This window comes from Ictidomys tridecemlineatus, chromosome 5 (genome assembly GCF_052094955.1).
Source record: "Ictidomys tridecemlineatus isolate mIctTri1 chromosome 5, mIctTri1.hap1, whole genome shotgun sequence".
NCBI lineage: Eukaryota > Metazoa > Chordata > Mammalia > Rodentia > Sciuridae > Ictidomys > Ictidomys tridecemlineatus.
The window spans coordinates 196629461-196646730 of NC_135481.1; the positions used below are offsets into that span (position 1 = coordinate 196629461).

General features: G+C 45.9%; 1 protein-coding gene across 5 annotated transcripts in view; it reads right to left on the reverse strand.

Annotated features, from left to right (window-relative positions):
* Positions 1 to 4314, reverse strand: part of Sys1 (SYS1 golgi trafficking protein) — a 37630-nt gene extending 33316 nt beyond the window's left edge. For 3 of the 5 annotated variants that reach the window (XR_013439893.1, XR_013439894.1, XM_078052075.1), the window contains exons 1-3: positions 4115 to 4313; positions 3666 to 3903; positions 2028 to 2095 (exon numbers count right to left, since the gene is read on the reverse strand). Coding sequence is in view for 2 of the 5 variants with exons in the window: in XM_078052075.1 (XP_077908201.1) it covers positions 2028 to 2095; positions 3666 to 3827 (230 nt within the window). In the remaining 3 variants the exon portion in view is untranslated. Of the gene's footprint in view, positions 1 to 305; positions 846 to 2027; positions 2096 to 3665; positions 3904 to 4114 lie in introns of those variants that run through there. The other 2 variants (XM_005325276.4, XR_013439892.1) reach the window with 2 other exon arrangements.
* Between the last annotated feature and the right edge of the window lie 12956 nt (positions 4315 to 17270).

Genomic DNA, 17270 nt, shown 5'->3' on the forward strand with positions numbered 1-17270 from the left:
TGTAGTTCCGCAACATGGCAAAGGTAATAGCTGTCCAGGGGTAAGACAGATGACTAGAAGAGTGGTTTGTTCCAATCAGATATCCTTGATTTTTTTTTCTTTTTTTAAAACAATAGGCTGGGGGCTGGGGATGTGGCTCAAGCGGTAGCGCGCTCGCCTAGCATGCGTGCGGCCCGGGTTCGATCCCCAGCAGCACCACATACCAACAATGATGTTGTGTCCGCCGAGAATTAAGAAAAAATAAATAAATGTTAAAATTTAAAAAAAAAAAAAAAAAAAAAAAAAAAAAAAAAAAAAAAATAAAACAATAGGCTGGTGACAGGTGTGATGGCTCAAGAGTGACATGGTTCCAAATCTGATATGACCTCAAAGAGGTCCCCTTCCTGACCTCCCAGATACCAAGGCTTCAGCAGACAGAGGCCATTCTTGCAGTTGTGATCCTGACTGCTACCTGCCTTCTTGACGGGACCTCACTATCTCTCCACCAACAGAGACTTCACATTTCCAGGGTTCCTCTCAGACCTGGGCTGGACCTCATCCAGAAGGTCTGACTAGCCCAAGTTGGGGAGCCCAAGTGCCAGTAGAGTGTCCAAAGGGCCCAATTCTAGACATTGGATTTAGGGGCTGAGTTGAGGGGGATCTCCTTGAGCTCCGTCCGCATGCACAGGTACTCCCCGATGACAGCCATGAGTGCAATGCACACGGCTTGGACCAGCCACCAGGTCAGCGCCGAGGGGAAACGGGAGCTGTAGAACCAGCAGCCCAGGAGGTGAAAGAAATGGACAGTGACAGTGAAATCCAGACACTGCTTCCCTCGCCGGATGAAGTACAGCAAGCCCAGGGCACTGTTGGGAGAGGACAGCAGTGAGTTGTCACTGGGTTGTCCTGGCCTTAGATTAGGTTATTTGGGGGATAGGGAAAAATTAGGATGGCAGCATAGTGGTCAGAAGCGAGCAAGGTTAAGTGTGAAGCAAGTGTTACAATATTAGATGCTTAAAGGAACCTGGTAGGTAACATCAAGAGTGAATCACACTAAATAGAAGAAAATAAAACTAGGAGATTGATGATAAATGGCAACTGTCAGAAGGAAGCTAGGGAATGGTGGTGCATCCTAAAACTATACATGTTCTAGCTTAATAGGAGACAAAAGCTACTTGCATTTAGGCAAACATTACCATACTAGAAGGGTAGCCTGCAATCCATCTTCCCATTATTCAAGAGAAGCCATAAATCTGCACTTTTATAAAACATATTGACATTCAACTAAGTGAAAAAATGTGTTAAACTTCATGTGTGGGCTGACCTCTGTATAAGCCAAACAGAAAATATGTGGGAGACAAATTTAGTTCAAAATTAGCCTAGCAGTATTCAAGTATTCCAGTGTAAGGTCAATAATAATAGCAACGTACAAGGCATCAATCTAAGTTTTTCCTGTGAATTAACTCACTTGATCCTTACAACTATGAGGCAGGCAATGTTATTAGCCCCTGAGGAAATGGGGCTTAGATAGATTTAACTTTTCCAAAGTGGTAAAGCTGAGATTCGGTCAAGTGAGTCTGCCTCTGAGCCTGAGATCTTGATCACTACACTAAACCACTCTCAAGAGACGGGCAGTGGTCATGAGTGACCTTACACGTCACTGAGTCCAACTCCTTGTGTACAGATAAGGAGCCTGAGGCTCAGAGAGGAGGGAAGTAACTAGGCCAATGGCACAGGGACCAAGGATGGATAGATAGTTCTCCTGACTCCCAGTCTAACCCTCTCCTCACTTCATGCCATATCAGGAAAGTAATCTGAGATGGAAGCTATCATGCAGGCAGCACACATAGTGACAAGAGCTTTGCAACTAAGTCAAAACAGCCACAGAAGGAGTTCCCTGATAGAATTAATCCCAGAACTGATCTCTGCCACCCACTTCAGTCCACACTCCCTAGGATCAAGTGCCAGCATGTCTCATGTCCAAATTTAGGAAGTTAGTCCCAGTGCTAAGACCCCCAAAGCTGGATAATAAAACTGGTGATACTCACCAGGTGAGAGCGTTGAGGATGAAGGACATCATGGAGAGCCGGCCTGGAGGGGTAGAAAAGCCCAGGATCTGAGGGGAATCACAAATGGAAATATGCTGGAGAAGTGACTTGGCAGAGCCCCAGGCTCTAGGATCTCAGCAGGTCTCCTAAGGCACAAGCATTATTCCCAAAGCACACAAGGACAATTCCCACTTTGACTAGACTGTTCAACAGACTATTTCCAACAAGGTTCTTTTTTATACATCCATTATGGTACCTCATTTGATCTTCACAGTAGGCAAGAAAGGAATTACTATTCTTAGTTTACAGAGCAGTACATAAAAGCTCAAAAGAGTTAAATTGCCCAAAATGATACAATAGATTGAAAAAGAGGTTCAGCAAACCATTGGCCCACAGGTGAAGCACCTGCTTTTGTAAATAAAGTTTTATGGAAACACAGTCCTCAGATATTCGCTTACTTATCATCTCTGGCTGCTTTTGCACTATGGTGGCAGAGCTGAGTAGTTGTAACCTAAAATATTTACTACCTCCCCATTTCCAAAAGGTTTGCTGACCCCTGACCTAGAACTCAGGCTGTGCACATCAGTTGACTCTTCAACACAGCCTAGGATTTCCACGTGCCCTTCCTAGAATGAAGGCTCCTACAAGGTTACTACTTTGTGCCTGGTAGGTATGAACCTCTGCTACCCTTGACACACACTAATGAAGACCAAATATCTCTACCACACTTTCAGCTTACGGAGAAAGGCCCATGACATCCACTATCTCATATTATCCTTATAAAAACCTTGAGATTCATTCAGGTGAGTCTGCCTCTAAGCCTGAGATCTTGGTCACTATGCTAAAAGCCTCTGTTATTATTACTACATCTATCAGAATAATAAATTGCCCACAGGCAAAGAGTATGCATCAGGGGCAAGAACTCAGGCCAGGTCTCCTGGCTGAGCAAAGGTGATGACCTGTGTTCATTACCATACACCAATAGCTGCTTCTCAGATGCAGCCTCCTTTACTTTATAAAGTACTTATTTCTAGGCTCCTCTGGGCTTCATAACGTTTTACTGAGAGTGACATGGTCGGACTATTTTGCCCACTTTCCGGAAAACAAAAAGGCTCTAAAAAGTGAAGCAAGTTCCCCAAGTTCCCAGAGCTGACATGTCTGGGCCTAGATTGGACTCTTAAGTACAGGATCTCTGTACTGAAATTCATGCTCTCCGATAACAGTTTCATGATTTTGCAGACATGAAAGCAAGTTCAGAGAGGTAACACTGGCCCCACGTCACACAGCAAGTAAAGTGGAGCTTAAATGGAAGCTATGACCCAAAGGCTAGGCAGTTTCCACTGAAACCCCAAGAATGCCTTTTCATCCACTCCTCTCCCCAGGATGGGCTCTGGGAATCTGGATTCAGAGACTCAGGGAGGAGACCCATAGAGTGGCCTGGGACGCAGGCCTATTTACGATGCTATCCAGGCCCTTTCCTTTTCCCCTCTCTGTCTGTCGTCTGTCATTCCATGTCACCTATGAGGCAGCTGAGACTTTGAAGGGTAAAAGCCCTTCCCGAGGGCCACTAAGCGGGAACGCGGTCCACAGAGCTACTCGGTGTGGCGAGACCCCACCCGCGCCGCCCGGGGACCCTACCTCGGCGTCGAACATCTGGTCCAGCGAGGGGCTGCTTCGCACTAGCGCGTCCACCAGCGCCAGCCACAGGCCCAGCGAGCCGTAATAGACAGTCTGCATGAGGACGATCTGCGACAGGATCAGCAACGGGTCCCACACGTAGCTGCGGAACTGGCCCGCCATGCCGGCCCTCCGGCCCGGCCGCCGCCCGCGCCTCTGTCAGCACCGCCGCGCCATGGGCCCCGGGCCGCCCCGCCACCTGCGGGGACACACGCCGGGCCTCAGCCGGCAGGCCGTCGCCCTGGCAACGCCGCGGGGCCTGGAGGAGGGACTGGGACCGAGGGGCGAGCCCATTCCGGGAGTTGGGGGGAGGGCGGGGCGGACAGACCCATTCCCAGAGTGAGGGGAGGTCCTGCCCATGCCGGCCGCTCGGCCTCCGCCGCACACACACTCTTCTGGGGTTCACTCACCGGTGACGGACTCAAGGATGAAGCATCCGCGCGTGGCGTGGCCTCATCCGCCGGTTCCCAAAACCCGACTGACAGACAGAACCATGGAGGAGAGGCCCTACGGCCTAGAGAGGCAAAGATCCAGCGACCCGAAGGGCTGTAGATGCTGCGTGGGAAGGAAGCGTTTCCGGGGATGAAGGCGGAGAGGGCCGGACTAAGAGTGCGCAGGCGCAGTATGTGCCACCTTTCCCGAAACCACCTAGAGGGTAAAGGCAGCCAGGAAAGGAGCGGGGCACATGCGCAGAAGGAAGGATGAAGGCGAACGGAAGTGAGGCACCCAAGCTGTGGAGCTTGCGTGCCCTCTTGAGGGGAAGCTGGAGAAAAAGGAGAGCGACTGGGGAAAGGGAAACGGGACGGCCGAGAGAGAGCGGGGAGAAGGTGTGTGTGCTAGCGAAATGATAAACAGTAACTATTTTTTATCTCAGGTTTTCAGTGTTTTCTTCGATTTAAAGTCAAGGATAAATTGAAAACAGTTTGCAGAGCGGGGCATACGCCTGTAATCCCAGCCATTAGGAAGGCGAGGGCAGGAGTTTCTCAAGTTCGAGGCCAGCCTGAGCAGTTTAAGAGATCTTGTCAAAAAATAAATAAAATAAAAGGGCTGGGGATGTAGCTCATGCTCAATTGTAGAGCACCTTTGGGTTTAATCCCAAGCACTGGCGTTGGGAGAGGGGAGCTGCACGTTCTATATATCATTTTGCCAATGTTCCCGTTTTACAAGTGATCAGGGGCCACAGAAGGGTAGCAAGATATTGTCTCAAAAACTGAGTGGCACCGGGCACGGTGGCGCACGCACTCGGAGACTGAGAGGCAGAAGGATGACAAGTTTAAGGCCAGCTTCAGCAAGTTATCAAGACCCTCAACGACCTAAAAAGACCCTGTCTCAAAATAAAATAAAAAGGGCTGGGTGTGTAGCTCAGTGGTAGAGCATCGCTGGGTTCAGTCCCCAGTACCAGACACACACATGCTGGGGGTGGGTGACAGGCCCGGGGATGGAGGACGAGGTTGGGAGCCGGGAGAGAGGACAGGAGAAGCCCAAGGGCAAAGTTAAGATTAAAATTCAAAGAGTTTTCAAACATTACACGTTGATTTCCTGATGCTGGGGAAAAAGTTAGCCTGCTCTCAGACACACTGTGACTGTTTTAGATGACAGAGTAGTGAGTGTTTTATAATGTGATACCCAGAGGCAGAAAGCACAAGTACTGATGTCATATCTAGAGTCAAATTCTGACCTTGCCTGCCGCCATGATTATTTTATCTCTGCTTTCTCTGAGTCTGAATAGTGGACAGTCAGTAAATATTTGTCAAATGAGTCAAGTACAGAGAAAGGGCAATAGCAAATTGGTGACTCACTTTATTTCCACCCCAGCTAACCAAAACTCTTCAACTTCATTGATCCTAGGTTCCCTTTCTCTGGAGTTGGAAAGAAGGGAAGTAACTGGTTGTAGGAAAAGAACCAGGGTTTCAAAGCCAGTTCTATCACTTCTTAGCTGTGTGACCTTCTTTAAACTTCAGTTTCCCTGTTTATGCAATTAGGAGTTAGACAAGATTAACATTTTTCCAACATTTTATCTACCCTCCACTAATTATTTTCTCATTTAAAAAATTTATCAGAGACACATGTAACTGCCAATCAGAATTTCTGAACAGCATGTGATATGTTATCACCTTGAGTTGATACAATTCCAGACAAAAGTAAAGAAACTTGAGACTTTATCAAGAGTGAGTATGTGCTGGGTGCAGTGGTATACACCTGTAATCCTGGCTACTGGGGTGAGGCAGGAGGAGTGGGAGTTTGAGGCCAGCCTAGGCAACTTAGCCAGATCAAGTCTCAAAAATAAAAAGGGTTGTAAATGTAGCTCAGTGGGGGAGCAACTGCCTAGCATGCAGGAGGCCCTGGATTCAATCCCCAAGAGTAGAGACAAGGAAGACAAAGGGAGTAAGTATGTGGTTTCCCTTATCATTTGGAAATACTGTAAACAATTCACTTGGGTTTTTAAGGCCCAAAGATGTCTGACCTGGTTTCCAGGTGAACCATTCTCTTCACAATTTGTTTCACAAAAGACATATTCAAATTCCTCTAGGATTACTCACATGATCTAGTGTTTGTGAGAAAACATCTGTTTATTGAGTGCCTACATGATCTTGTCTAATCCTCATAATCCAAGAAGGTATAATATTATCCCCCTTTTTATAGGTGAGGAAACCAATGCTTAGAGAAGGGGCACGGCTACCTAAGTCAGAGAGCTTATAGGAAACTCAACTGGATTCAAACTCAGGACATCTGACTCCAAACACCAACATCCACTCCAGAAGAAAAGCAGTGGAAAGGAGACCATGAAATAGGTGGTGGAATGGTGGGAAACAGAAAAGGAACAGGAATCCTTCACTCAGGTTGCCCTGGGGTGAAGGATCAGGGAGATAAGAAGTGGGGTTCAGGGAGTGTGCTGGAGAGGTCTGACTGAATTTCCAAGGGCGGTTCCATCTTCCTTCCAGGTGGTGGAATGTGTGGCCTGTCTTGGAGTCCATCCCCATCACTGCACAGCTGGGCACACTCCACCCCTATTTCCTCCCCCACAGGGAAGGCTCTCCCTACCCAGTTCTCCTACAATGAAAATACACAGCCTAGACCTTGAAGTTAGGGCTGTTTGGAAAGCTTGTGTCTGATGTCATCCTGGAGCTTTGAGCTTGCCTCTGGGAAAACCCCGTGACACGACCCGGCAGGATCTTGTTTCCACTTCCCTTGGAGTCCCGCCTTTCTGAACCCGGGAAATGTCTACCATACTATGTCTTAATTTGAACCCAACGAGGAAACTGAGAACTGGGAAAAACCAGAGAAGTTCCTTTGGCAAAACTTTTTGGCCTATCTGCAAACTGTGACTACAGACATCCTGGTTCAGACCACAAAACCTGAGTCCCACCAACTTGCTCTGTGACCTTGGGGTCACACTTGCTAGGTCCTAATGTGCTGGGTCACACTTGCTAGGTCCCAAACTATAAAATGAAAGAGGGACTTTGGATTCCAACTTCCTAAAGCAGTCTATGGCCATTTGAATTTCCCCAGAACATATTGGAGCACTATACATTCAGATTCCCAAGCTTCATTGCGAACTTAAGTCTGAACCTCCAAAAACCAAACGGAGACCCCTCACAATACTGGAGATCAAACCCACCACCTGGCATATGCCAGGCCAGCATTCTACTACTGAGTCTCATCCCAAGGCAAACATCTGTATATTTAAAGAGTTCCTTAAGTGAATCAGAAGTGAATCAGAATCAGAACCACGTTGGTAACTGCAGAACAAGATGAGCTGTGGTCGACCTTAAACCAATTCCTCCATTGAACAGAAAATTTCTCTGTGACCTTGGCGTGTACATGGCTCTCACAGGGCTTCAGGGTTTTTTTGTTTTGTTTTTTTCTTTTTTTTTCTGAAATATAGGGGGGATAGACTAACATGGTGTGTCTCAAGGGCCCTTCCCAAGCTGCAAAGTCTGTTGTTCCAAACTCTTGAATGAAGTTTTAAACTTCAGGTCAGAGGCAGAGTGACAGACAGTCACAAGCCGGGACACACTGTCCTCCAGGTGGAAGGAGGAGAATGATTTGGTCACTGACATCACTCCCACATTGGGGCCCCACTGTGAGCATGTAAGGACAACTCCTAATAGGGTCATTTTCTGATCCACCCCCATAAATCCCTTGGGAAATATTCTCACGTAGGACCACAGGCTTTGGATCCCAGCTTAGATTCAAATTCTGGCTCTATTACTTCCTGCTGGGTGACCTTAGGGAAGTCATTTCACCTTGTGGGTCTCAGACGGTTTTCTCTTCTATAAAGTAGGGATCAAAATAGCACCCTCAAGGGCTGCCCTGAAGATCAAATATGTGCTTAGTCCACTTCCTGACAAGCAGTTGGTACTAAATAAACATTAGTAATATTGTTATTATTTCTTCCCCAAGAATGTGGGAGTGGAAATACCTAAGCTCTCAGATATATGGCAAGGATCTTACTAGGTATCAGACAGACTGAGCCTAAGCCTGGCACATAGTAGGAGCTCAATAAAGGTGATCTCTTTCTTCCCAATCCCACTGCCCCCCTCCCAAGATTCACCAGCTCCCTTCCTCCCTCCCTTTCTCTGCCCTTAGGCGCTACGGTGCCCTCACAGGTCTCCTTTCAGGGATATTTTTTGAAAATACTTAAGTAGAGACACGTCTCAGGGGCAGGTTATACAACTCTGCACTCACACTTTTTGGAAACTCCCTGTGGAAGGCTGGCCTTTGGCTACAGTCCTCCACATCAGTGACCATCTGGATGCCAGCCAGTGAGTTCCTTTCTTAGAATGTAAACTAGAGAAAGAGCTCATTGGCTGCCTGTTTTCTTCTCCAGACTGAGAACAATTTGTTATTCAGTCTGTTTTAAAGACTGTGTGTGTGTGTGTGTGTGTGTGTGTGTGTGTGTGTGTGTGTGTTTGAGTAGTAACCTGTGCTGAGCACTTATCGTAGACACTTATGTTATCTCATTTAATCCTTATTTAATTTCCAAAACAAGCCTGGGAGTTGTAGATACTATTAATAGTTGCCCTTCACAGAAGAGACACCCTCTGGTGCTCAGAGAAGAGGCATTGTTTACCCAGGGCCATGCTGCCAACCAAGGCCCGTCTGACTCCACGCTCTCCCTCTTCCTGGTGAAGTGCACCAAACGTTGCAGTTTACACAGAGCTTTCACCTACATGACCTCATCTTGTTCCCACAGCCCCAGGAACGTAGGCATAAACATTTTTCCCATTTTACAGATAAGGTAACTGAGGCTCAGAAGAGGAAGTGACTCACAAGCCATACCCAGTTGGGGTGTGGTGGATCTTGTCAGCAGGAATCATTCAAATTAAGAAACACCAGGGCCAAGGCTGGGGCTCAGGGGAAGAGCACTTGCCTAATAGGTACAAGGCCCTCAGTTTGCTCCCCAGCCCTGCAAAACAAACAAGCAAAAAAGAAAAAGAAAAAAAAATTAAGGAACACCTGGAGTACTGGCTTTCCACTCCAACCTCCTGTTCTTTCCTTTACACCCGGAGCAGGTCAAGAGATGGATGTTTTGTGTTCCAGGCTTAATTATCACTCCCTGGAGGTGGATGATGCCAGACAAGGGAGTAGGAGGCTGGATCTCTGAGTCGCTGGTATTGCTGCTCTTAAGAAGCTCTCCAAACCCTGCGTGGGTAGGCTACCCTGGGCTGAGGCCCTCTGAAGAGGAAGGAGAGGGGCAAAATTGTCTGAATAGTGGCCTCACCCTTCAAGTTTCCTTAGCTTGATTTTTGACCCCATCATGTGCTAAATTCACTGTCCCTACCTAGAAATTATTCTTTACTCTGACCTTGAAGGACTCAGAGCTTGTCGTCACCTTCATTTCTCATAATCACTCATTCATTCCGTCAGTCATTTGATAAATATTCATTGAGCATTTTTACTATGTGCCAGAAGCTGATCCAGGTGGCGTGAATATAAATGAATAAACTTAATAAAGAGAAAAACTCTGGCCTCAGGAGGAAATGCTCAATAAACAAGTCAATAAACAATGTAACGTTTTCCATCTTGTAATGAACAGTACAAGGAAGCAAGCTGCCTGCAGGGAGGTGGAGGAGAAGGGAGGTGGAGGAGAAGGGAGGTCGAGGGAAAGGGATTCCTTTAGAAATGGCCAGAGCTCTCTGAAAAGGTCTTATGTAGAGACCTGACTGAAGTGAAGGGTGGAGCCATAGGACATCTGGGGAGAACATTCCAGATACAAAGAACTCAAGTGCAAAACTCTGAGGCAAGAATGAGATTGGTAGATTCATGGAAGAGCAAGGAGGTCAATGGGGCAGGAACTGAGCGGGCAGAGGGAAAGGGGAGGGCTGAGGCCAAAAACCCACACTCACCAGTGGCCACCTTACAATCACCAGCTTATAACACCCCTGGGAGACAAGCGGAGGGGAGGCGTGGAGGGAATTCTCTAGAAGGGAACGTGAGGAAGCAAGTTGGTTCACTCAACATTTACCGTGTCCTGCAAATAGTTACTGAGTGTTTACTTTGAAGCTGGCCCTGGTGCTGGGCTCAGTGATGGCAAACAGAAACAGTCCCTCCCTGCAGAGAACTTCATGGTCTAGTAGAGAATATACACAATCAGCAAGAAATCAATGAATTGTGTGCATATGAATTTTAGTGAATGCTTCGAATGATGCTAAAGGAAAGAATTTGGAAAATAACTTGGCCTCAGGGGGAAACATCTCTGAGAAAGTGCATTTCGACAAAGTCCTGAAAGATTAGTAAACTGAGCCAGAGCAAGAATGTAAGATGCTAGGGAGACATCCTGTTTGAAGCCTTGGGTCATAACATGATGGCTCTCTTTGGAGGAAGAAACAAAGAGGTGATATGGGAGGTGACTCACTATGGACGCACCTAAGTCAAATGGTAGGACCAGGCTTCTGTATGTATTCTTTCATTCTCTCTTTATTTTTGGCTGGGGTTAAACCCAGGGCCACTTTACCACTGAGCTACATCCCCAACCTTTTGAGACAGGGTTTTGTTAAGTTACAGAGGCTGGCCTCAAACTTGCCACCCTCCTGCTTCGGCCTCCTGGGTAACTGGGATTACAGGCATGGTTACACAAAGCTCAGCCTGTGCTCTTTATCTTGCTGCCCTGCTACCTTTTCGCAGTAACAAGAATTCTTACTGTTCGCAAAAAGCAGGTTCCAACTTCTGTGGCACCTGGACCAGAAGTCCACTGCCTCCACCTTGATCAGATGTCGGATTAGGGAAGGGCAACTAGGGATCAGGGAAAACTGCAAAGAAAAGGAAAGTTCAGCTGAATGTCTGGTTCAGAGCGTCCTCTGGTTCTCTCTGCAATGCAGCTCCACGAGCTATGGCTCGTGAATCATGTGGCACCGTGCCTACCCAACGGTAAGTAGATGATGGCCTCCATCAAAGACTCTGTGGAAAGAGCCCAGGGCTAGAAACCAAGGGATCTGAGTTTCTATGAAGCCTTGTTAGTCTGGACAACTCCCTGCACCTTTCCCAAATTTAGTCTCCTCAACTGTAAATAAGCTGTTTGCAACAGGCCCCTTTCCTACCTTCCCCACTCCCTGCCAAGATTGTTTGGGGTATATAAATGCAAAGGGAATCAGGGCTGTAAGTTCAGTGGGACAACATGGGAAGGCATAAAAACCAAAGAGACCTGGGTTTGATCCTGTACCACTTAGCTTTTACTACATAACAAACATCCTCAGAACCCCAGTGGGTTAGCAGGACAGCTAGGTGGCTTTATTACCACTTTATTATCATTTCTAAGACTATTTTCTCATCTGCAATTTAGGGATAATACTGCTGATTTTGCATGGCCAAGGTGAGAATGATGTTGGATATTCCCTTCTAACTGATCATACCCTCTTCTCAGGATATGGTGTGTTCTAGATGTTCCCTAGGCCAGTTAGTAGTCCAAGAAGTAGTCTGGCCTGCAGGTGTTCATTCAAGGGACAGGAAGGCCATTGGCCATATCAATCAGACTGTCTGCCCCCTGAATTTGGACTTGATGAGAGACGCAGTAAGTCAGTAAGAGAGAGCTTACATTCTGGATGGTGGGGAGAGAGTGAAGGATGACACACAAATAAAGACTGTGCAGGTTTAAAGATGTGGGGACAGTTCTGCCAGCCCGTGGTACCGTCTCAGCACTTGACGGCTTCTTTTCAGTTTTTCTCTTCAGTCCTCTTGATCCTCTTAATACCTTCTAAGTCCCCCCCTTTTTTTGGTGGGGGGGGTGGGATTGAAGTCAGGGGCACTCAACCACTGAGCCACATCCCCAGCCCCATTCTGTATTTTATTTTATATATCTCACTGAGTTGCTTAGCGCCTCACTTTTTGCTGAGGCTGGCTTTGAACTCAGGATCCTCCTACCTCAGCTTCCTGAGATGCTGGGAATACAGGTGTGGGCCACTGCAGCTAAGGCCCTTTTGACTGAGGGCTCTGAGCGAGGCATATTTTCTTGTGATTGCAAGAGCTGGGCTAAGACAGAGAAGATGCACATAGAGCTTCCAGTCCTGAGCTGGGCCCATCATAGATCCTTAGCCCACTATGGAACCAGGCTATGGTCCACTGGTCAGAGACCTGCGAATGAGCAAGGACAGTGACTCGTTTACCAGGATTTATCAAAAAGCCTGTTACATACAAGATGCTTATCAAATGTTTGTTGGAAAAATGACCGACAAATGAGAATGAATTGCTCTGTCCGAGCCTCTTGGGAAAATTAGCCAAATGGCATCACCACTCCCCACAGAGCGCAGCTCGGCTGATCCTTAGCCTGTGCAGACCTTGGGCGAGGCACTAGGGTCACAACTGTGAACAAGACAATGTCCGCCCTCGTGAGACTTCCTTCTGCTGGGGGACAGAAAGGATACACATGGGAAAGAACAGCTAGGTGATGGCAGGTAAGGAAAATGTTGTGCAAGGAAATCTAGAAAACCAAATAGAAAGAGTAACCAAAGGGGCTATTTTTAGAATTCTTCAAAATACCTTGGGTGGGTGCTGACTCACTGGGAGGGCCGTGTTTTGCGTATCTCACAATGGGGGTACTGTAGTGCTGCGTGGTCTGGGAGGACCCTTCTGCCCCTGGTGTTCCCAGTTTCTGTGGTTATGCAAGGCAGTGGCTGGACATTCCAGGGGCACTGGCATCGCTATCTTTAGCTGGGGAGAGATTTGCATAGAGTGAGGAAGACCAGAAAGGGTTGGCCCCTCTCTGGGAGTAAGAACCCCACCACCCAGTCCCACAGCTGTTTTGAAAATGGTTATCTGTTTACTACTGTGTGGGAGAAGCTGTTGGGGAGGAGAGTAACACTTTTTTGTGTGTGTGTTACTGGGAATTGAACTCAGGGGTGATTGAACACTGAGACACATCCCCAGCCCTTTAATTGTTTTTTTTTTTTTTTAATTTTTTTTTAATATTTATTTTTTTAGTTTTCAGCAGACACAACATCTTTGTTTGTATGTGGTGCTGAGGATCGAACCCGGGCTGCACGCATGCAAGGCGGGCGCGCTACCGCTTGAGCCACATCCCCAGCCCTAATTGTTTTTATTATGTTACAGGTTCTCACAAAATTGCTTAGGGCCTCACTAAATTACTGAGGCTGACCTTGAACTTGCAATCCTCCTGCCTCAGGCTTCTAAATCGCTGGGATTACAGGTGTGCACCAACACACCTGGCTCAAGACTAACTCTTATTTATTTATTTATTTTGTGGTGCTGGGGATTGAACCCAGGGCCTTGTGCATGCAAGGCAAGCACTCTACCAACTGAGCTATATCCCTAGCAAGACTCTTATAAGGGAGACATCTTTGATCATTTATCTGTTTCTTTTTAATCTATAAAAGTAGATAACATTACAGGGCACTGTTGCACATGCCTGTAATCCCAGCAATTTGGGAGGCTAAGACAGAAAGATTACAAGTTTGAGGCCAGCCTCAGCAATTTAATGAGGCCCCGAGCAACTTAGTGAGACACTATCTCAAAAAATAGAAAGGGATTGGGATGTGGCTCAGTGGTACAGCACCCCTGGGTTCAATTCTCAGTATGAATAACAACAACAACAACAATAACAACATTGGTATGCTGGATATTATGGTAAGCACCATACTGTCAATATTCTTATGATGCTAAGAACTACAATGGCCCCTAAGTTACAAGTGAGGAAAATGAGTCACAGAGAAGTAAGGTGTCTTACTCAAGGTCTCACAGCCAGGATCACATTTCAGGTCTGACTCTGAAGCCTAGGCTCTTAACCTAACTAACAGGAGCAATAAAGGGACCCCTGCCCAAGGAGGGGATGGATGGAATGCTAGAAGACTCCGAGGGAGGGAGGGAAGCCAGAAGGAAGTGGTAGATTCCAGACTTGCAGGAAGTTGAAGGGGCAGTTGAAGACAGGTGGTCACTGCACTCTGGGCCTGGTATTTCTGGAGTGGCAGGTCTGCACCCAGCCTCAGTTACCTTGGCCCCGGGATCTGGGAACAGGGGAAAGACACCTCCACCCCTGTTGTAGCAGGGTCTCACTCCTTTTTAAACTGGATGCTAGGGAGCGAGGGGGAGGGCAGGAAGTGCCTGGCTCCTGACTTCCCTTGGACCCACTCCGTGTCAGTGTCAGGGACAGAAAACAGGAAAAGGGAGGGGGCCAACCTAGGTGGATAGGTACCACACACCTCTACTCACCTTTCTTCCTTCTCTAACCACTTTGAGAATGATCCCTATTTTACAGAGCAGCAAAGCCACTGGGGAATTTTCCTCTAATCTGCAATTCCCAGAACCAAAATCTTTTTTTTTTTTTTTTTTTTTTTTGGTACCAGGAATTGAAACCAGGGTCACTCAACCACTGAGCCACATCCCCAGCCCTTTTATACATTTTATGTTGAGGCAGGGTCTCGCTGAGTTGCTTAGGGCCTCACCAAACTGCTGAGACTGACTTTGAATTCACATTCCTCCTGCCTCAGCCTCCTGAGCCACTGGGATTACAGGTGTGAGCCTCCAAGCCCGGCTCAGAACCAGGATCTTAATCAAGACCTTAGGACCCTAGAAACCATGTTGGTTCTGTTGTCTGTTTTTGTTTTTGTTTGTTTTACTTTAGCTCCATACAGAAAATTGGGGTCTTCAATTCAGTACAACAAATCTTTAACTACTGCCTTTGTTTTCTGGGGGCCAAAGAAGAACTCAGTAGAGTTTCTCAAGTAACCTCAGATAGATTTATTTATTTGTTTGTTTGTTTGTTTAGGGTGCTGGGGATTGAACTCAGGGGCACTGGACCACTGAGCCACACCCCCAGCCCTATTTTGTATTTTATTTAGAGACAGGGTCTCACTGAGTGGCTTAGCACCTCGCTGTTGCTGCTGTTGCTGAGACTGGCTTTGAACTCACCTTCCCCCTCTCAGCCTCCCAAACTGCTGAGATTACAGGAGTGTGCCACCACACCTGGCTCCAACCTCAGAGTTTGGTCAAATCTTTGAAACTTCTTTAAGGGTCAGAAATTCTTTGAGTACCTGAAGGAGGAATGTGAAGTTTCTTGCCCCAGAATAATTTGTGTTAGATACATACTCTACAGGAGGAGTATGTATCATTCATGCCCTCCCCCCAATCCAAGAAGCCCAGGTTTAAAACTCATAAATCCACAGATAACTATATTCAAACATGTTGCCCCCTTCAGAGAGAGTCTCAGAACTTGGGGAAGAGGAAATTAATCCCTTAATCCCAGGGACAGTATTATCCAAGACCTTCTGCTAACTGTAAACTAGCTGTTTTCAGTCTTTTCTGCTAGTGTGCTCTCAAATTATTATTTAAGCACTATGTACTCCCTGGCATATTTTTTTTTTTTAGTTGATAGCTAACATTTTTTCATCAAAAGTTTAAATAGTTGCAAAGGTTGTAATTTCTGGCATATTGTAAGTTCATACACTCAAAAATAAAAAGTTCACATCATTCTTTTAAATGAATTAAATACCCTAACAATTGACATTTGCAACCATCCATTTTAAAAATACATGACAACTTGGGAGGCTGAGGCAGGAGGATAGCAAGTTCAAAGCCAGCCTCAGCAAATTAGAGAGGCCCTAAACAACTTAGTGAGATCCTGTCTCAAAAACAAATAGATAAATAAAGAGTTGTGAATGTGGCTCAGTTGTTGAGCACCCCTGGTTTCAATCCCCAGTACCAATAATAATAACAATAATAGTAATAACAATAATACATGAACGGACTCTTCTCTAAGTGTCAGAAATTTTGCAGTATTTTCCTACTTGAACTCAAATTTCTGCTCCATATTCTATCATAAATTTTTATTAGGTTTTAAAAATGCCTAAGAGGGCTGGGGATGTGGCTCAAGCGGTAGCGTGCTCGCCTGGCATGCGTGTGACCCGGGTTCGATCCTCAGCACCACATATAAACAAAGATGTTGTGTCTGCCGAAAACTAAAAAATAAATGTTAAAAATTCTTTCTCTCTCTCTCTAAAAAACAATGCCTAAGAGATTTATTGATGACTGTATTATACTTATCTGCTTGAAAATATAAGTGTGAAAATGAATTATTATTTTATTTTCTATCATAAGACTAGGTACTCAACTTTTTCTACTATTACAATTATTATTAGAATGCACTCAATCAAAATAATACGAATATATGATAATTTTTAAAAGTCCTACAGCAATTTAAACACCTTTTTTGAGCTAGATCTGGTCATGAAGTAAACTATACACATTTAAAATAAACAATTTGAACTCAGCATGGTGATGTACTACTGTGATCCTGGTGACTTGGAAGGCTGAGGCAGGAGAATCACAAAAGTTCGAGGCCAGCCTCGGATACCTGGCAAGAATCTCGGCATCTTAGTAAGAGCATGTCTCAAAATAAAAAAATGAAAAGGGCTGGGGATGTACCTCAGTGGTGAAGCACCCCTGGGTTCAGTTCCCAGTACTGAAACAATATGTAAGTCCTGGGTGAGTATTGGGCACTCTGGAATGGGATAGGTTTTAGCAGTAACCTTATTCCTATTTTCCATTTTTTATAGATGTCAAGCAGTGGTATGAATGTTTCAAATTTGTTGTTAAGCATAACTATTTTTTAAAATGTTTAGTTTTTAGTTGTACACAATACCTTTATTTTGTTTATTTGTTTTTGTGTAATTTTGAGGATCAAACCCAGGGCCTCATGCATGCTAGGCAAGCGCTCTACCCCTGAGCCACAACCCCAGCCCTTAAGCATAACTATTATTAAAAGCTAAATAAGGGCTGGGGATGTGGCTCAAGTGGCATGCGTGTGACCCCGGTTCGATCCTCAGCACCACATACCAACAAAGATGTTGTGTCCGCCGAGAACTAAAAAATAAATATTAAAAATTCTCTCTCTCTCTCTCTCTCTCTCTCTCTCTCTCTCTCTCTCTCTCCCCCCCCTCACTCTCTCTTTAAAAAAAAAAGCTAAATAATATAAACTTACAATTAAATAAGTTATATTAAAAACAAAGAAGGGCTGGGAGTATGGCTCAGCGGTAGAACACTTGCTTAGCATGTGCAGCCTGGGCTCAGACCCCAGCACTGCAGAAATAAATAAATACAAAGAAAATAAGTATTAAA